The following is a 20610-nucleotide window of genomic DNA, read 5'->3' on the forward strand; positions in this document are numbered from 1 at the left end:
ACACAGGGTGGCCACGTGTGGACACAGCCCACTGAGGCTGTGAAAGCCAGAGGCCAAATGAGGGGGCCAGGGAGGTTTCTGCAGGGGGAGGGGCCAGAGGAGACCCCCGACTCCAGCCCACCTGGAATGGAATCTGGGGGTGTTCTGCAGAACCCTGCTGTCCGCATGTGAGATAAGGGCCAAGAAAGGAATTCCATGGACTTGTGGAGACCCCTGGATCCACAATGACCCCAAGGGGAGGTCTCCTGAGCAGGAAGAGGGGCAATATCTAATTCGGCCAAGTTTCCAGGTCCCACTGAAGCTCCACGGGGGCACTGCTAGGCACGTGGTGGGGACAGGGACACATTGGGGCACATTTGGGCTGGCAGAGACCAGCCGCGGAACCGGGAGGGTTTGCTTTGACTGAGTTTGGGAGAGCACCCTCTGGCTTTTCATGGAAGACTGTTCAATCCTGGCTTGGACACAACTCGCTCGTCTGTTAAATGGGCCCGCATGCCAATTGAGCAGGAGCCTTTCCCCTAAAGGGCAGAAGAGGGCGTTTTAGTCCCTAAGATGTTACCCAGAAACCCCTCGTTGGGCTCTGTCTACACTGTCCTTGCTCCTCCCCACTAACAAATACCCTCGGGGGACTCACAAAAGTCACTCCACAGACCTGGCAGGAACAGTCACCTGCGCGTGACAAACAGCCATCCAGGGTGGGAGGGCGGGCAGAGGAAAGGAGCCTCCGAGGAAGGAGAGGAGCCATCACTCATTAACTGAGCCAATATTTACTCTGGACCTGCATCACTGAACACTCTCAGGCCACTTGACCTCTGTCTCACACGTCCCAGTGACTGTCGGAAATACAATCTTATTATAAGGTCAAGACCAACTTTTTATTCATTTAGAACTAGCAAAAGCTTCCCTGCTCCCTTCCAGACAGCACCCAACACATGATCACTTTCAGTGACAGCCAGCATTTAATGAACGCTGTTAGAGTTCACCCAACCTGAGCTCTCACAACAACCCTGTGAGGTAAGCTTTCCGGTGACCCACGGCTTAGAAAAAAGGAGACCAAAAGAAGACCGACGGTCAGAGCGCAGTGCCTTGACCGACGGTGCACGGTTAGTTACACGTTAGCCAGATTCTCATTTCTAACACAGAACATCGACTCGTTCATTGGACAGCGAAAGTGCCACCAAGTGACATCTGAAATCAGAGTCCTGGTTTTCAAACAACATATATCATACAAAGGTCCGTAAGATACAGTAACTGGTTAACAGGTTAATCAGGAGCAGAGGACAGTCTCTTAGTCAAGGTTACAAACGATCGCTGCTTACACTGGGTTACAGTTGTGTTATTCGACCATCTACTCATCCATCCTTCCGACAGGAATGGAAGGCGACCCCTACCACTGGCCTGGTACTGTGTTAGGCACCCAGGCGGCTGAAATTTGAGCCCAAATGTCGAGAAGGGGAAGAGGGGACATTGGGCGGTGGGGGGTGGGGAGGTGGGGGGTAGTGTCTTTGACAACTGGTGCCTAATATTTTGCGGGGAGGATACTGCTGGGAGGGGTCTCTTATGGAGGGTAAGTGCCGCCCACAGGCCAGACACAGTGGTAGGCAAGATACAACCTATTCCAGAGGTGGGTGTGAACGCGTACCCCAGGGGTCCAGGACAGTGCCCCATTCCCCAGCCTAACCCTAACCCCCAAATTACTCCTACCTACCTTTCGAATGCCATACGAATTCAGCATTCGGTCCCATAATACCCACTGTGTGCTTGCTAGAAAGATTGCCCACTAAGCTGCCCCAATCAGGCTGCCCCTCATGGCCGGTCACCCCACCACCTGCCGCCTACTCCCGGGGGCACGCGCACCACCCTACAGGATCACAGTTCAAAACCCTGGTTACAGCAGATCCTCACAACAGCCCTGCGAGGTGGGTGCCATGCTCTGCCCAGCAGGCAGAACTCGGCTGTGCCCATGAGTTTAAACCACATGCTTGTCCAGCTCCAGGGTCCTGGCTTTGTCCATTATACCTACTGTCTAAGGCAGTAAGTCAAACGCAGAATTCCCAGGAGAGCCCCCGAGATCTAAGGTGGGAAGCCCCGCCTGGCTGGGAACCTGGATCGCGGATGCATCCCGGGTTTGCCAAGTGCCAGGCGGCCTGGATGCCCAGTTGTCCCAACAGATTGTTCTATGCAGACCTCACAGGGGGGTATGACCCTCACCATCCAAACCAGCAATTATCTCCCCCAATTTTCTCTCAATAGAGCCCAGAATGAACCAATCTCCAAGGGACAGGAAGGACTCTGAAACTCGCCCTTTGTGCAAGATGAGGGTGTCCTAATGACTCAAAATCCTGCTCATGGCCAGAATCGGCTGTTTGTCTCAGACTCCCCCCCCACTCCAGCTATCATTCTGGCCTCTTGAGACTCTGGGCTATGATTTCTGAGCACCCAGGGAACACAGCTTGCTGATTACTAATCAACCCACTTTGCGGAGGAACAAAGTTGGAGAGGGCAATCAAAATTTCAACAGAACTCTGGCAGAGGGGTGGGCACGCCGAATCAAGGATCCCGCCTTGTGGCTAGCCCCCAGCAAACACGCTCATCTTTTCTTTCGAGAGGGGGTGTCGGAATGCAACCTTGTGACCCAGCTCTAGTATAGCACCAGCTGACCTTTTCAAATGTTTTCGGGCTGGGAGTGGAGTGAATGGAGGGATGGAAGGATGAGTTACAACCGCTGTCATCTGGTAGAGGAAGCGGAGAGGCTGAGGGCAAAGCTCATGGCAGGGACCATGCACCAGGCAAGGTGGCCTGGGGGTGGGGGGCACATCTCCACTCACGGGTAGGGACGGGGGACACCCTGGGCCCCTGGGCCCTGGATCCCTCGCAGTGTGTGATGCATGGGAACGCGCCATGGGGAAGGAAGCCGTGTGGGTGATGTGGCAGATGACATCCAGCTGGGACATGCTCAGAGCAGTGACCCCGGAGGAAGAAGCCACAAGTAAGGGCGTTCACTTCATAACCACAGCCCATGGCGCTACACAGCCTGCCCACAAGGAAAGGGTTTGCTTTCAGGAAAGGGAAAGGCCAAAGCACCAGGTCAAGAGGCCAAACGCAATGGATGGACGGATGGATGGATGGATGGATGGATGGATCCAAGTAATGTTGGGAATCGTCACTGGCCTCCCAAACATGTGGGTGAGAAATTCTGACACAGGCAAACAGCGCTCAGTGCTATAGTAGACGGTCTATAGTATAGTAGACGGGTCTTCCCTCGACTGCAAGCAGAGGGTATTCTGGAAAGCAGGGCCGAGCCTTCTTGGGTCACATGCCCTTCCCGAATGGCCATGATGACTTCTGAGACCTGGCTACCCCTGGGGTGAACCATGAGGGAAGCCCAAGGAGAACATGGGGCCCATTCTACTCCTTGGCTCGTGGAATTGAGTTGCCCCATTTCTGAAGGCAGATTCACTATCTGACCTAATCTGACATATTTAATTAAACCCCAAAGACCACCATGGAGGCCAATGGGACAGTGGCTCACACATCAGAGGGCACTAGGAACATGAAGGGCAGCAGACTGCCTCAGCTGATTGCCCTGAGAGGTGGCAAGTGGTGATCCAAGGGGTTGTCTTCCTCAAAGTGAAATGGGGGCGGGGGGTGGAGGCCGGAAGGCCACCACGTAACTATTCAAGATGGCGGCACAGTTGTCTGGACCTTGGAGGGTCAAAGAGATTCCTGCACCACAAGAGTTACAGAGGGTGATTTGAGAGTTTATAAATCATAAATGCACAAACCCACCCAGGAGAAGCCACCTTAAACGTCACTGGGCTGCCAAAGGGAGAATATCATCCCAATGCACATTTTCCAGGAAGAGTCAAAGAGACCTGAAGCGTCATCTAGGCCAACCCCACTCCTACTGATTGAATCTCCTTGAAGCTACCCTCATCGAGTATCTGTCTGTCCTGTCCCTTGAATGACTCCAGGGATGAAGGGCTCACTACATCCCAAGGACCCTCATTCCATCCTTGGCCAGTCTTATCACAAAGCCATGATCCAGCGGACTTGGACAAACAGTTCACAGAAGATGCAATTTTTTTTAACAAACACAGTAAAAAGTTCAACCGTCATTCGTCATCAAAGCAGTGCAAGTTAAAATGACAGAAAAACACTTTTTAACAGAGATAAATTAGCAACATCTTAACAAAATGCTAATACATCACTGGACATCATAAAATGCGACAAGCCTTCTGAAATTAGTAGTCATACAAAAATTCCTGGCCTTTTCTCAAGAAACTCAACACAGAAAATTCATTTGTTCATTCACCACTCCATGTACTCATCCATTCTCCCATCCTCTCTTCCAACAGCCAACCAGGCACTCACTCACATCTTCATCCACCCTTCTATCCTCTCATCTAACATTTCGTATCTACAACATTACAAGCATTAGAGATACAAAGATCAATGCAACAAGCTCTTTGCCCTCAAGGGTTCACAGCCTAGCAGGAGAAATTGACATACCACAAAGCAAAGATCACTTCTAGGTGTGGGAAAATAATTCATAAGAATGAAAAAAAGGGGGGTGTGCTAAGTTATTAGCTGTGGCATAATTTGTAACATTAAAAAAGATGAATTTTGCATAGCAAGAGTAATAATAGCAGGTTGATGTGGTGAATGCCTGACACAGCCACTCAATGAGACACAAGGCAGCCAGGGAGGTGATAAAGTGTATGGACGAAAGAAAAATGTTGACAGCGGAATATGGAAAAGGTGGGATGCAAAAATTAAAAAAAAAAAAAGTGTATGTGGTGAAGAATAGCAACTGGGTTTAAAAAAATGGGTGCTCGTTTTAAAAAATTAGATGTCCATTAAAAAAATAGTGTGCAGAATAAACAGAATCTGAAGGGGAGAAATAAAGATGATTGATATGTCAAATGATGCGTGATCTGCTCCAGCTCATGTGCTATCCACACCATTTACAGTAAGATCACAACAGGGCCTCTGGCCCATCTGCCCCAGACGCCCAGCCTCCGCCCTCCATCCTCTGGCAGGCCAGCCCCAAGGCCAACCTCCCTGAGTTGGGAGTCATACAGAAATCCAAGGAGACTTGCAGCTCCTGGTACCATCAAGGGAAGGATTTGTGCAAGGGGTGCATGCAAAGGTCAAAGTCAACAGACAAAATTTGTTCTTTCTTTGAAAAGGGAAAAGAAGCACGCACTTGAGACAGGCCGTGATCAGAGAGGAGCGCTGAAACCCAACCTTGGACCTCGTGGGTCGGGTACGGACAGAACCAGATGGGGGCCCGTGTGGAATTTCCACCCCTGGTTTCTGCAGCCCTGGCAGTCCTGGGCTGAAACCCAGCATCCCAGAACTGGAGACCTTCAGAAACCCTGACCCAGGGACCCTCAGGTCCCCAGCATTCCTAGGACAGAACTCACCCGATCCCAACCCACCCTCCCCCAGGACATTCCCCCACTGGCCTATTTCCACCCACATGACCCTGGACAGCCCCTTGGTCCCCGGGAGGAGGCCCCTCTCCTTAGGGGTCTGCTTCTGTTCCTGCCCATCTCCTCTGCGAACTGGGCTGTGATCCCCTCCCATTCTACACCTAACACTTTCTCTGTCTTCTAACCCTCAGCTGCCTTTTAAAACAACCACACTCGGGTTCTTCAAAAAGACCCTCCCAGGCTCTTCCTGCCCCAAGCTCCCCCAACCCCCACTCCGGCCCATGCGATGACGCCTGGGGTGGTTGGGGGGCTCTTTGGGGACCCTTCCCTGAGTAGCTGTCTTTGGGGTTAAGAAGTGCGCCACCCCCCACCCCAGGCTTCAGGCAGAACCCGGGCCCCCAGATTCCAAAAGAGAAGAGAGCAGAGCCCTGAAGCCCCAGAGCCACCTCAGGCCCACAAAGCTCTGCTCACATGGCCTGGACACATGGCACTGGAGGCAGGGAAGGGTAGCTCCTGACACGTGACTCTGCTTCCTCCGTCTCCTAAAGGCCGCCTGCGTCCACTCAGGGCCCGCGCTAAGAGCGCAGAGGTTGCCCCTGGGCCCCCTGGCTCCCTCCCTGCACCCTGTCTGTAGCCGTGGCTTCTGCTTCTCCGCCTCCCTGCCACCCGACATCTGAGCACCCTGGGGCATCGCTGGGCTGGACTAGAACCACCGACCCCACCCCTCGCCACCCCACCCCGACCACTCCCTGTCCCCACCCAGGGCCCAAAGTCACTCCTAGCGGGATAGCCAGCCCTCAGCCCTGCCCACCAGGCAACGCTCCAGCCCCACCTTCACCAGACTCCACCCCCGGGGCTCCCCGCACTCCCAGCCACGAATCCTGGGTCCAGCCAACTGGGCTCCTCACGTTCAGGGCACTGGTTAGGAATCCAATTTTTTTTAATTATTTTTAATGTCCCAGACTGGAATCGAGAAGTCAAGAGGGACTTTGATCCTTGGATTGATAGACAGACACAGGCACACCACAGACAGGTGCACAAATCCTACCAATACAGAGAAAAAGAGACTACACAGAACCAGGGAGTCCCTGGGATTCGAAATTATCAGTACAAACAGCCCCAACGAGGGGCAGGGCGGGGGCAGGGCGGGAGGAGAGAAGACGCGTTCAACAACACACCATGCAAAGGCCATTTTTTTTTTTTTTTTTTTTTTTGCCAAAATACAGAGAGTACATCGCAAAACAATTGAGAAGGTAGCAAGGCCTTGAAACGGGCTCTGGGGATGCCAGGGGGAAGGGGGCGGGGTCCTGGGACCACTTCTGCCAACCCTGGGCTGAGATGCACCTGCCCCAGGACACCCCGAGTTGGGAACGGACGGCAGCCCACCCACGGAAGACCCCGCTGGAGGGCTCCTGGACATGTTTCAGAAAGCTGCGGGAACAAGGTTTCTGTGATGAGGCCGTGCAGGCCCCCTTCCCGCCCGCCTCTCCCCTGCACAGGTCCTGGAGTTGAGGGGGGCCCCCCACCCCGCCCCAGGACAGCACAGCGGGCCCTGGAGGCAGGGGGCACCCCTACCAGGACAACGCTCCACCCAGGGCCCCTTGCTCCCTGACCCTCTGCTGCCCCCTGGCGGGAAAAGCCTCCCCCACAGGTGACCCATGCCCAGGGAGGGGCCAGGACATCCACCTGGCCCAACACCCCCTGTTCCCGCAACCTTCTGCAGGCACCTGGGGCCTGAGCCCTTCTGCCTCTCCCGGGCTCTAGACGGGGCACTGCCAACAGGCAGGGCAGCATTTGCCCCCACGATCCACCCAAGCAGGGAGTCGATGCCATTCCACGTCTACACATGGGGAAAACGGAACGAGAGCAATGAGGTGAAATGGCCCCCACAGCCAGGATGTGACAGGGGCCCTCCAGGCAAGGGCCCCCCTGGGCCAGCCCCTCCCCGCCAGGGAATGCGTGTCACAAGCACACCGCATGCCAAGGGCCACCCACTCCATCCAGCTGCTGGGAACCCGGGGGCCCAAACAGGAAGCCTTCCCTCCCTCTCTTCCTTCATTTCCCTTCTTCCTTTGCCTTCTTTCCTTCCTTCCTTCCATGCATCCATTTCTTCCATTCATTCACTCATCCATTTAGATTTGATGCCTTTACCTACTGACTTCAACAGCATGACTTTAATCATAGCCTTTGGTTCATGAAGGTCTCCCTTCTTATTTGTTTACACATTATTTCCATTTCTGCTTTCTTATTTCTCTCACGCTTACTTTCATTCCTTCATTTTTACAAACTCAGGTGAAGAAGGATGAGTCAGGATCCCACATGCAACACCCCTGGTCCAAGCAACACCATTTCATTCATTCACTCGTGCAGTCTCGCATTTGCCCTGCCTTTCATTCTTATCCTGGCTTATCCTGGGAAATGATTATAGCGGTCAAAACTCCACGTGCAAAATAACCATTATCAGCCCATGTGCTTACCTGCCTTTGCAATCTTTCTTCCTCGCCACTAGTCACCTTCTACATTTTGCTATTTATTCTTTTATTTATGGACCTCCATTGCCTATATTTTATGATATAAAGATAATAAAAGGCTGGAGGTGCAGCCTTGTCTTGGGGCTGGGTGTTTGGTCTATTTTTCATTTATTCTCGGAAAGGTGCAATGCTTTTATCTATTTAAGGAATCGTATGTAAACTAATTATCGTTCCTGTTCAGACAACCTCTCTTAACGAACCATTTATCACTTTGGTGGTTGGTTTACCGTCTTTCTTTTCTCTCTTTTTTTTGCTGCTGCTTCTTTTTTAATCTCTCCATCCTCCTTTGCCCTAGAAAAGGGGACTGGATGACCTTATCCATCATTAGGATTGATGAACACCTCACCCCTATTCCTAACAGACCCTTCTCTCCAACACACCCACATCTTCACTCCTTTCTGCTGGGTCCCCCACCTTTCTCTTTCACTTAAGTTTCGTTTTGCCCCATTTCTTTCTCTGCTTCTCTTTCAGTCTTAGGAACCTCAGGTGTGCGGGGTGAGGTGAGCGACCATCCCATGGGCCGCCTCAGGCATTCCCATCATGAATTCAGGCATTCGTGGGTCCATTCATTCTTTCTGTCACTCTTTTATTGCAATATTTATTCTTTCACTTATGGGCCTCAGGTGCACAGAATGGGATCACCTAGCATCTGTGGTTCCTGGAGCCTTCTCGGCACCAGTCCACGTAGGGCCCCTTTGGTTCATTAATTCCTTGCACTGGTGATTTGCGGGAGGACTTATTTCACTCTCTCAGGAGCCCAGTTTTGAATCACTCACGATTCCTGGTGCATGGTGCCTTCTCATCTTTTTGTTCTAGCATGGCCTTCTCTCTCGTAATTTATGTACATATTTATTTATTCATTCAATATGTTTTTATGGCTAATATCCATCTTGTCTTAATTGTCTGTGCCCCTCCTCTGTCCTCACTGGCTCTTTTGGCAATTCTTCGATTCTCAAGAGCCTCAGGTGCAAAGACTAACTCATCTAAGTCCCCTTCCTCATTCATTCATTCATTCACACAGCCATCCCCTTATTTACTCTTTCTTTCCGATGAACTTCAGCTTTTACTAGTTTTTATATTTAGTGAATAATATGTTCATTAAGTACTTATCCAGGAACTGCCTTTTTTCTTCCCTCTGTCTGTTTTCATTTCTTCTCCCATATCTTTCTTTCTCCCCATCTCCCCTTCAATTTTTCAAACTCCTTTCCTTGCCTTCTTGTGGAATGCGTGTGTTTATTCCTTCAGGCTTTTATTTACGCATTGTTCTTTTTACTATTTATCAACTCGGGCCAGACATCTGAATGAATGTGGATGATCTGTGCTAAACCAGGCCCCTCTCACACACTTCACTGACATACTTATTATCTTTTTTACTTCCTTATAAAAACTTTTTATTTTTTTCCCTCCCATCTTAATTAATTGTTCTTTTCTACCAGTCTTTCAGGCTTTTTTCTTACTGCCTGTCTTTCTTTTGGAGATTGGGCACCAGGAAGTGGCTGAACCCTAACACGCCTCGCAACATCAGCCTCACTGGTCACTGCAATTTTTTTTTTCTCAGTCATTCATGCATTCATGTGCCCATTCAGGCTTCCTTTCTCTTTGATAATGGTTTTTACACTTCTAGACGGCAGGGTACCTAATTGGATACATGATAATATACAAGCAATGGGTCCTCCCCTCCCTAGCCTCTCTGAGGTCCTCCCTTACTTATTTCGGCTTTGACCTGCCTCCTGGTTGGGTGGGTGGTGACCCATCTCAGAAGCCCAGATGTGAATTCACCCATGCGCGTGGTTCACGCCCCTCACATTCCTATTCCTAGAATACCTCTCTCTTATATACGCATTTATCTATTAGTACATTCCTTTTTCTCTTTGCATTTCTAATCTGACTTCTGCTTGTCGTTTCTTTCCCATTTTCAGTTTCACTGTTTCTCTCTTTTACTCTCTCTCTTTCTTGTATTCTTTGGAGCTCAGGTGCCACGACCTGATGGAGCCTAATGTCACCTGCAAACAGCACCCCCGGGCCCTTCAGCTCCGCCTCTCAGTCAGTCTTTCCCTCTGGCTTTCCTTCCTTCACACCATTCTTCCTTCCTGCTTTTGTTTTTCTTTTTATTAGGTATTTACTCCTCTACTAATGGAGAGCGTGCTCAGATTTTGACCCATGCTGACCCACGGTTTGGATTCCTAGCCTCGCCTTCTTCCGAGGATCTACTCACTTACCACCTTTTTTATCCTCTCTCTTTCATTGCAACTTTGCATGTCTCCTCCTTTCTCGCTTGTCTTCTTTCATCGTCCTGGAGCTTTGGTGTGACCACGGCCTCTCCCCCTCCTCACTGCATGCTGTCTCTGTCTCTTTAGATGCTCGCTCACTCGTTTATTGAGATATTTATTGTTTTTTGATAGTCCTGTGGCTTTCAGGGTCGGACTAACCACAGCCCTCAATTCATGACCGTCTGTTGCTCAACTGCTGGCACTGCCTGCTTTTATATGTTTATCTATTCACCCACTAATATTTTTCTGGACTTCACACCCGTTACTTTTTCTTCCACATTTCTAGATTTTTATTTAGATATTTTATTCTCCTTTTTAATCCTTTCATGGAACAGACCTCAGTTCGCAGGACTGGATGACTCAAAACCCTTTCTGCCATGCTCCCTTCTGGATCCAGGTATGCCCACTGCTCACTCATCCTCCCCTTCATTTTTTTCTCTTTTTTTTTTTTTAACTTTCATTTCAGTCTTTATTCATGTGTGCCCAGAATTAGACAACTCTGGGTTAAAGTTAAATCTCATCTCCGGTTCCCTGGGTCTTTTTTCATTTTTAACTATTCTTTGAGCTCTTCGTCTGGTGTCTTCTCTTTTTTTCTACTGCCAAGAGCACGTATTTGGATTAATCCTAATGCTTGGCTTATAATAACCTGACATAGTCCTCCTTATGGGGAGTATTTTTCTCACCTCCTAATTTTAAAAGTTACCTTATTTTTTACATATTAATTTGCATCTTTCCATTTTCCTTGCCGCTTTCAATCCCTGGTACCCTCTCTCCCATCTGTTCACTTTGATGGGCTTCACCTTCCCAGCCTCACCCCTGGTTTACACGTCCAGACTCCTCATTCTCTCTTTCTGTCATGTAGGTGTTTCTTCTTTTATGGACAAGCGATAGGTGCTATGCATTTGAATTGCTTGTGTGCCTTAGTCCAGGATAACCGGATACCGGTTTCTGCATGGCCCTATTTACATACTGATTCCATGCTTCATCGACTTATCTATTGATCTGTGATATATGCAGCTGGATCTCATTCAGGGTACACTCCTTTACACTATTTATTCGTTTATTCATTCTCTCGTGCCTGCATTCATTTATTCATCCACTCGCTTCTTTGGATCAGGTAACAGAGCCCAGCAAAACGCCTTCCCAACCAGAACAGTAGGGCATTCACAGTACTCTGACCTCCCACCCGCTCTCATCCCACTGAGCACCAAGGAGCACAGAACCCACAGTCCTTGACACGTAAGCATGGCAGATGCAGGCACAGGCAGAACACGCGTTAGAGCAGCCAGACCCCCACCCCGGGGCCCACACCCTGTGCACACAGGGGTCGGGCTCCCCAGGCCCGCTGGTGGGGCAGGCGCTTCCCCAAGGACCCCTGTGAATGGTCATCCCTATGAGAAACCTGTTTCAAGACCCAAGAGTACACAGAGACACACATGGTATATACAACCTCCCTGGTGGGAGACGACGGACAGAGTTCATCTGAAAGCAGACGGCTTTGTCTATAGTCACACACACAAAAATATATTTTGGCCTTTCAAGGCAAATAAAAAAGGAACTACCCATCATTATTGCTAAGCGTCCCAGTCCCAAACAATAAAAAGCTTGAAGAGGTTTGGCCCGAAGCTTTGAAGACAGAAAGTCTGTCCATTGGGACATTTCAAGGGGGGAGGCAAGCGAAGATTACTGGAGCTCGGAGACGGCTTCAGAGGCTGGTGCCACTGCCTGCGTTTTCTCCTTGGCCCATCGAAGGGCCCCCCAGCTAGGCCACTTCCATCCTAGTTTGCCCTGCCACACAAGAGCCAAAGTGGGGCTCGGTCATGAAAGGGCCATTCACTTCCTTTGTGAAAGAGGAGCAATTCTGTGGGGGTCTGGCACTTGAGGCCACCTGTAGAATCCCTTTGCCACAGAGATGCCATGAGGAGGGTGGGGGTGCGCCTCTGAACGCAAGCCCGCAAGGTCCACACTCAGCTTGGCTCCCTGGGCACCCCCTTCTGGGCGGGGACCTCCGACCAGTGCTCACCCATCCCTCCCCACGAGGCTGTCGGGGCGGCAGCCCGCCTCCATCGGTGACCAACCTCACATGTGCCCCCCACACCCCCAACAACTTACGATTATGGAGCTAGAGGGTGCTGGGGTGGCGGGTTCGAGGTCCTGGACCACGGAGGATTCCAGATGATGGCTTCGGCTGGAACGAGAAAGCACCGGGTCACTCAGAGAATCTCACCCAACGGAAGCAGAGACGCCCCAACTTCAAGGGTGGAACTGATGAAATCAAGCCTTTCTCTTCTCTTTACACTCACTCACGAGTGCTCTCACCTGCCAAGCTCCCCCTCTCCCAGCTCCAGGTATATCTGGAGCTGACGGGGGCTGGCGTGGACATGACCCCAAGGCCCTCAGGGTGGGTTGTTGCCACCCGTGCTGCTAGACGCTGTTTCACAGAACCCAGAGGCTCGGAGTCACTGCGTGAGTGACAGCTGGAGCTGGACACACTCAAAGGCTGCATAGAAGGCTTCCTGGAAGCGCATTCTACCAGGAAGAAGGGCGCTGCGGGCACAGCTGAACCAGGGTCAGCGTGTGCAGGGTAGCGTGCGCATGATGAGGGGCGAGGGCAGCGGGCCCTGGCTGAGACTAGGGAAGTACGCTGAGGACCACGCCAGGGTTGTGGGGTCCTGAATAAGCAGCATGTCCTAAAACCATGAGATGGAAGATGAAGGGACAGGGCTGCCCGGACAGACGGCTTCACCTGAACAATTTACCTACAAGTTTTCACCAGCCCCATATAAAAAGCCCTGACCAGGCTTGTCAAATCTTTGACATCAAGTATTTGCCTTAAAGTTTAAAAAGAACGAGCTGACCAGTGATAGACACGTGTCATTATACATCTGTCAAAACCCACAGACTGTAGGATACAAAGAACAATAGAAACCATGGATTTCAGTTAACAGCTACATTCTCAAGGTCAGCTCATCCATGGCAACGAGTGCGCCACGCTGATGCCAGATGTTGACCTCGGGGGAAACGGGGGTGGGGGGCAGGTGACGAGCATGCTCTATATTTGCCATTCACTTTTTCTATAAATCTAAAACTGCTCAGAAAAAAAAAAAAAAAAGGTTAGTCATTTTCTAAAAATATGTTAAGGGAGTTGATGTTGAACATATACCCAGGAGGCTCTGGTAGGTAAGTGTGGCCAACAGGTGGTCTGTGATGACTAAGGGGGGTTTGGTGTGTTTTTTGTTTTTTGTTTTTTATACTGAAGCATAGTTGATGTTTACAATATTGTGTTAGTTTCAAGTGTACAGCAAAGTGACTCAGTGATGCAAATACATGTATCTATTCTTTTCCAGATTCTTTTCCATGATAGGTTATCACAGGGTATTCAATAGAGTTCTCTTGTGCTACACAGAAGGTCCCTGTTAATTCTTTTACCTGATGACTGAGGTTTGATCGGCACTGTAAGGTGAGGAGGGAGCCAAATCAAGGCAAGAATGAGAAATTAAAACTTGAGAAAAGGAAGAAAGAACAAGGAGAGTCCAGTAGCCCTCCAAGGAAACCCAAGGAAGGAAGAGGTCCTCTCCAAGCCCCCTGCCCTGACTTAAGCCATCTGGGTACTTCAACCCCCTTGCCCATGGTTCACTCACTGGGGTGCCCAAGACTTGGCCAGGGCTCCAGGGGGCTCACCTCTTGCTTCCAAGCCTCCTGAGAATTCCTCCCCTGACCTTGAGCTTCCCAAACACTCTATTCCCCTGACTGGTTGATTTTATAAGCAAAAAACAGGAAGTCTTTTTAAAAAACCAGAGTTAATCAAGCAGTCATCAGCCCATGGGTGACCAGGGTACACTGGTTATCTAAGGGTGCTCTGGGCCGTATTGCGGACCCCCCACTCCGGGAGAGTTTCCAGCCCTTCCTCAGAGACCCATGAGCACCCAGGGGTGGCCCTGTCACCATCTCCACAGTCCTAAGAGCACGGCCGGGCTCTAGACCCGGAACACACGGCAAGACCACAGTCACCGCCCTTTCCCACAGGCCAAAGAGGTAGGAAAGGGCTCTGCTATGTCTTTCCGCTTTGGTTCTCTTTGGTGTCTTTTAATAGGACTGGGGAAATCAGAAGCAGCTCAGGGCATCTGGGTTTTTTTTCCTGCTTCTTTCCCCAGGGACCCCGGGAGCCCTCAGAGTTTCCTGGTTGTTCGTACCCAACTTTCACGCAGACCCCCGGGCTGCGACTAAAGACGTTGCCCCGGCAAAGTCATGCCTTGGTTTCTGAGCTCCGTGTGTCCCAGCCCTGCGACCGTGGTGATGGATCAGCCCTGCGGTGCTGGGCTGCAATTGTGACAGATGAAGACATTGCAGAGATGAGTCAGTGTCTGGAACCAAAGGAAAACACGAGCTTCCTTTTAGGGTCCAGAGGAACAATTGTCGCAAGCAACGTTGATCGGAGAACTCATAAACGCACGTGCTGCGCTCAGGATGCATGCAGGAAGCCCTGCTGACTACACCAAAATCATCCTCCAGAGCTTACAAGGCTTAGAAAACCCTAGCTCTGCTTCTCAGGAAATGTTTTCTTTTTCTTTTTACTGAAGTATGGTTGATTAGCAACATTGCTACTTCCTGCGGTACAGCACGGTGATACATATATTTACATTCTTTTCTTAATATTGTTTTCCACTACGGTTTATCATAGGATATTTTTTTTCTAATCGGAGGATACCTGCTTTACAATGTTGTGTTAGTTTCTGCTGTTCAATATCATCAATTAGCTACATGTATACTGCCTCTCAAGATTTTTAAAGTTCCTCGATTCTAGGGGCAAATGGGACCTCCTTGATCTGGCATGTCTGGTACAAATCATTTGTGGATCACTCATAATTACATGTGTGTGTGTGTGTGTGTGTATATATATATATGAGACTGACTTGTGTTGTAGGGCAGAAACCAACGCAACACTGAAGAGCAATTTTCCTCTAATTAAAAAATAGATTTAAAGAAATAAAAATTTTAAAGAATTTTTCCTACTGTAATATATTTCTCCCCCCAAACCTTTTACTATTTACTAATCAATCTACTTTTCTTCTATACAATAAATACTGTATTGAAATTGAAAAAAATACATATATATCATTTGTGGGTGTTGAGTGCAGGGGAAAGATGGAAAAGGACGATTTTTTCATAAAATGTTGATTCTCAGAAATAGAAGCCCGCAGTTTATCCAACAGTCATCAGCCTCGCCCTCCTACCTGTTGAGGAGAGACCACCCCCTCACAACTTTCCCCAACAGATGCAAGCTCTTGGCGGACCTCATTTCCTGTACCTTTGTGAAGGCCAGGGCCCTGAACATTACGGGCTCATTTATGAAAATAGGAGAGGTAATTGGGACAGCTTTTGAAATCACGTCCCCCCCGCACCAACCTCTCACCGGCCCCCATCAGTCCTCTAATTTTAGTCGGCCAGGGAATGGGGGCTGTTTACATACGCCTCTTCCTGGAATTTCACTCTTTGCTTCAGGAGTGGGCAATTAGAGAGAATTAAGGCCTATTTGGCGTATGTTTACCGTTAATGGATAGAGTGGCAGAGGCACTTGGGAAGGCAGGCTGCCGGTCTAATTGAAGCTGGCAATTTCCCGATCCCTCATTTCAGCTCGCAGGTATTGTAGCAACCAAGGTCAGCAAACAAAGGCTGTAGCCCACCATGGTGATCACGGGTGCAGGCCTGGCCGTGGGTTTGTGCGCTCTTTATTACCATGCACCGAAGCACAAAGAGACAGCTAGAGATGTTTGCAAAACTGAGTCTGGGATGGGCAGCGGGGCAGGCGACTGATCGCTTTTCCAGAACTTTGCCTCTCTGCCTGATGGCTTTTTCAGGAAGTTCTCCGCGGACCGGGCCAAGGCACCCACGGAGGTACCGCGGAGGGTCTCCTGACCGAAAGGCCCCGGGGCGAGCCGCAGGGAAGGGTGCGGCCTGGCACACCCTCCTGGGACCGCAGCCACGGGCCAGGCTCATTACACGGCCCAGAAAGGTGTTCCAGGCTTGGCCGGCGGCCCACCTGTGTGGAAGAATAGTCCACTGAGCTGCTCTGGGCCACGAGCCTTATTAGGATCCGTGTTCACAAAGAGCTGACCGAGAGGACTGGTTGACGACTGCCAACCCTGCTGCCTGGCCACGGGCGGTGGGCTTCACACCCAGCTCCCTCAGGTCTCTGCTTTCCTTGTCTTGGAAGTAAAAGAGGGTGGAGAGACAGAAGACCAGTGATCTCCAGCCCTCTGACTCTCAAGACTCAGCAAACAAACCCCTGAGCAGCTGGAAGGAACTCAGGGCCCCATGGACCCTGAGGTGACCGTGATCCTGCACTGCCCCCATTTCACAGATAGGAAAACTGAGGCCCATCGGGGACCAAGGTCATAGTCACAGTGGGACCTGAGCATAGGCTGGAACCAGGTCCCTAGAAGACCAATGCAGAGCTGCTGCCTGACCCTGGGGCACCCAAAGTGCCCAATCTGGACTCTCTCCTCTGACTGACCAGGCCTGAGTAGCAGGGGGTCCCTGCCCCCAGCCAGGAGGCCAGTAGGGGCCCAATTTGAACACCTAGGGACCCCCATCCCCTCCTCTGGTGAAAGAGCCCTTGTCTTTCTAGCGCCAACATCCCTGGCTTCTTCTGCTTCACTAAATACAGACAACTGAAAGGCTACTGCCTCATTTTACAGATGGGGAAACTGAGGCCCAGAAGCCAGCAGCAACAAAGTCACCAGCAGAGACTCAGAACCAGGATGCTTTCATCCCATGGCAGGGACTCTGCCCTGGGTTCCTCCAGAAGGGCCTGAGTCCTTGGGATAGTTGGGGGCAGCGAGAGTGCCAACTTGATTCCCTCCAGCTCAGAAGGCCCCCGTGCTTAGGGTGGCCCCGACCCTGAGCCCCCTGCTGACTGCCCACCTCTCTCACCTTTCCTAAGTGGATCTCGGAGCCACAGAAGCCCCAGTTTCCTAACCCGAAGGAATGACTTGATCCCCAACTCCACGGAACAGCCCAGAGAAGGGCTGGAAGGCCCAGCACGACTGTAAGTCTGGACGGCCAGCACAGACGTGCGGTCAGTCTCTGCCCACCCCCGACCAGCCTTCTCCCCAGCTTTCCACCCTGGACTCCTGTCTCCTTTGGCTGTTTCTCAGGCATCAGGCCCGTTTGATCAGATTCTTGTTTACAGGCAGGGCGACTCGCTTCCCCCTCCTGAGAAACTTGCAAAGAGAAAGCCCCGGGTCGGGGGAGTCCGGGCTGGTCTGGGGTCGCGCGGACGGGGCAGCTAGCTGGACATGCTTTGTGCGGCCTCTCGTCTATGCGCCTCGGAGCCCCCACCATGCACACAAGGGCGAGGGGCCCCGCCGTAGCCCCCGGAGGGAACACACACACACACACACACACACACTCTGTTTCAGGGGGAGGTAATTGAGGTTTCCTCTTTTCATGTGAAGAAAGGGCACCTTCTATTGAGAGAATGTATTCACAGAACCTGGGAAAACTCATCTGCGCTGGGCCTCCCAATTATCCCCAGGTGGCTGTTCTCCGTGGGGGGCTCCCCACATTCCTTCTGCGGGGCCTTTGTCTCCATCTGCACCGCCCTGGGAGCTCCCAGGCTAAGTCCCCTCCTTAAACCCCTGCCAAAGACCCTATTCACTCTGCAAAGAGACGCCCGGCAGAAGGTGGTGGGCAGCCTTCCTCCCCCGCCACCCTGGCCCCCCGACTCCCAGGAAGGAGGACTTAAGAACCCTCCATCTGGATTTTTGTTGAAGCCCAAAGAAATTGGAGAGCAATTAGGAGAGTCATGACTACACCCTCCACCACTCTCCTCTCCCTTAATTAATTCCTCTCTCTCTCTCTCACACACATACACACACACACCCTTCCCAAGTTGGGGCCTGCCCCGGCCTCGGCCGTCCTGCACCTGCTCTGCCTGCAGGCCCCTCACGACCGCCGAGGCCCTTGGTGAGTTCCCCAAAGGTGGGGATAAGGGGCCAAGTATCTAAAATCTGGAAGGCACTAGGAATTCAAGGATGTGTGGGCATTCAGAAATGAGCCTCTTGGGCACTGCTAGCATGTCGCCTGGGCACTGACTGAGGAGGGGACCCTCGACCTCTGCTGGATCCAAGTGAACTTGAGATCCCTCCTGCTGCTGCTGCAGCATGTGGTGGGGGGGGGAGCTGTGCCTGGGAGTGGACACTGTAGAGGGCTGACCTCCTCCTGGTGGATTTCCAAGGGTCCCTTCATTCTCTTCCCTCCCGGCCCCAAAACACTGACTCATGCCACGCCCATAACGGGGCGCTACCTCAGCTTAACTCCTGCCATAAACACCCACCGAAAAAATGGCCCAGCCTCCCGAAGCCATAGGCAGGCAGCTGGGACTTGGGGCTGCCCATTGGAACTAGGGGGAGGTGCCCCAGAGTGAAAGCCTCCACTCCTTCCCCTACAGACCATTCTCTTCCTTTCAACATGGGGACCCCATGCTTCAGATGGCCTCATTTGGAAAGCTGTAACTAACTCTTTTCCAGAATTTTCCATCTGTTCAAACCGGGGATGGGAGACCAAGGTAGTCAGACTCCTTTAAGTCCTTCTTTAGGACAGGGGGCAGAGCTCAAAGCCGCAGATGGAAAAAGGAACCAGTTCTTGGGGCTCATTTGCAACTTGTTAAATGTCAGTCTTCTAAAGAAAATGCTCCCAGCACCCCAGACCTTCTGATTCAGCTCACAATGGCGGCTTCTACACTGTCCACTGCCCTTTAACCCTTTGGGGCCTTAATTTGTTTCCCTCCACAACCCCTTCTGTGTAAAGCTGCCTTCCTCTTTTCAAGGAAAAATTCATTAGCAAGCTCATTAAAGACGGGTGATTTTTTTTTTTTTCTTTCTGGAAGTCAGATTGGTCATAAAAAAAAAAAAAAACCACACACATTTAAGTTCCTTCATGTAAATGAATGAATAAGAAACACATGCCTCCCGTTGCCCTTAAGTCTTGCCAGTTTTTTACATTATTTGGAGAAATGTGCTTGGAAATACGTTTGGGGTTTGAGTCACGAGTCAGGAGACACTGGGTCAGGGGCCCTGAAAGCTGCCATCAGTCCCACAAGCAACCTGCAGGTGGGAGACTGAGGGCGAGAAAGGGGGCATTTTCTTGCTTTCCAGACGCGCAGAGGCGCAGCTATGCTCTCAGCCCCCGTCCCAATCCCCCTCCACGGTCGGGGAAGCAGGTGGGGCCCGAGGACCAGCTTTCCAGCAAGATCACCATCTCTTCCCGATACCTGTGCGCACCCGGAAGCATTCAGCTAGAGGCGGCCCTGAGGACCGGCCCAGCACCACGACAAACGCCCAGGGAACCCCTCCCACCGTCTGGCTGGCTGGCTAGGGCCTCATTTTCACCCCTTACTGCTCAGGGATGGGCCAATCCACCAAAAATTAATATTCCTGAAAATGATCCTTTCTTCCAACACTGGACAATGGCAGGTGGATACGTTTCAGCTTCTTCAAAGGAAGAGCTTGACCTAGTATACCTATTACTCTATTTTCTGAGTGAAAAGTGTCCAGCTCTTTGTGACCCCATGGACTCTATGGTCCAGAATTCTCCAGGCCAGAATATTGGAGTGGGTAGCCTTTTCCTTCTCCAGGGGATCTTCCCAACCCAGGAATCAAACCCAGGTCTCCCACATTGCAGGTGGATTCTTTACCAGCTGAGGCACAAGGGAAGCCCAAGAATACTAGAGTGGGTAGCCTATCCCTTCTCCAGCAGATCTTCCTGACCCACGAATCGAACCAGGATCTCCTGCATTGCAGGAGGATTCTTTACCAACTGAGCTATCAGGGAAGCCCCCATTTTCTGCATGCTGCTGCTGCTGCTGCGGTGTCGCTTCAGTCGTGTCCAACTGTGCGACCCCAGAGACTGCAGCCCACCAGGCTCCCCTGTCCCTGGGATTCTCCAGGCAAGAACACTGGAGTGGGTTGCCATTTCCTTCTCCAATGCAGGAGAGTGAAAAGTGAAAGTGAAGTCGCTCAGTTGTGTCCGACTCTTCACGACCCCATGGACTGCAGCCTACCAGGCTCCTCTGTCCATGGGATTTGCCAGACAAGAATACTGGAGTGGGGTGCCATTGCCTTCTCCGATTTTCTGCATAATGACACACAAAATCCAAAATATGTGTTTGCCTGAGACTGAGCATTCACCAAAGCCTCTAAAATTCACCACAGCCCAAAGACAGGCCATCCCAAATACCGAGGAGGAGAAGGGGCGGGGGGCTGGCAAAGTCCGGGACTGGCTGGGGATCGGCCTCCATCCTGACTCTGCCCGTCAGCCCAGCCCACCTGGAGGGGCTCCCGAGACGTCCCCGAGGAGGGAGGCATCCAG

At 51.3% G+C, this 20610-nt stretch overlaps 1 protein-coding gene across 14 annotated transcripts in view; it reads right to left on the minus strand.

Moving 5' to 3' along the window:
* LOC147348992 (uncharacterized) overlaps positions 1-20610 on the minus strand; it is a 35171-nt gene that overhangs the window by 2681 nt on the left and 11880 nt on the right. For 7 of the 14 annotated variants that reach the window (XM_086365108.1, XM_086365103.1, XM_086365109.1 and 4 more), the window contains one exon: positions 12352-12427. In XM_086365108.1, the coding sequence (XP_086221234.1) occupies positions 12362-12427 (66 nt within the window). In that variant the 3' untranslated portion in view covers positions 12352-12361. Of the gene's footprint in view, positions 1-11281; positions 12028-12351; positions 12428-20610 lie in introns of those variants that run through there. The other 7 variants (XM_086365105.1, XM_086365100.1, XM_086365106.1 and 4 more) reach the window with 2 other exon arrangements.

The sequence above is a fragment of the Bos grunniens genome, chromosome 21 (assembly GCF_055505025.1).
Source record: "Bos grunniens cultivar Pamir isolate PY7600 chromosome 21, Bosgru_T2T1.0, whole genome shotgun sequence".
NCBI classification, from domain to species: domain Eukaryota; kingdom Metazoa; phylum Chordata; class Mammalia; order Artiodactyla; family Bovidae; genus Bos; species Bos grunniens.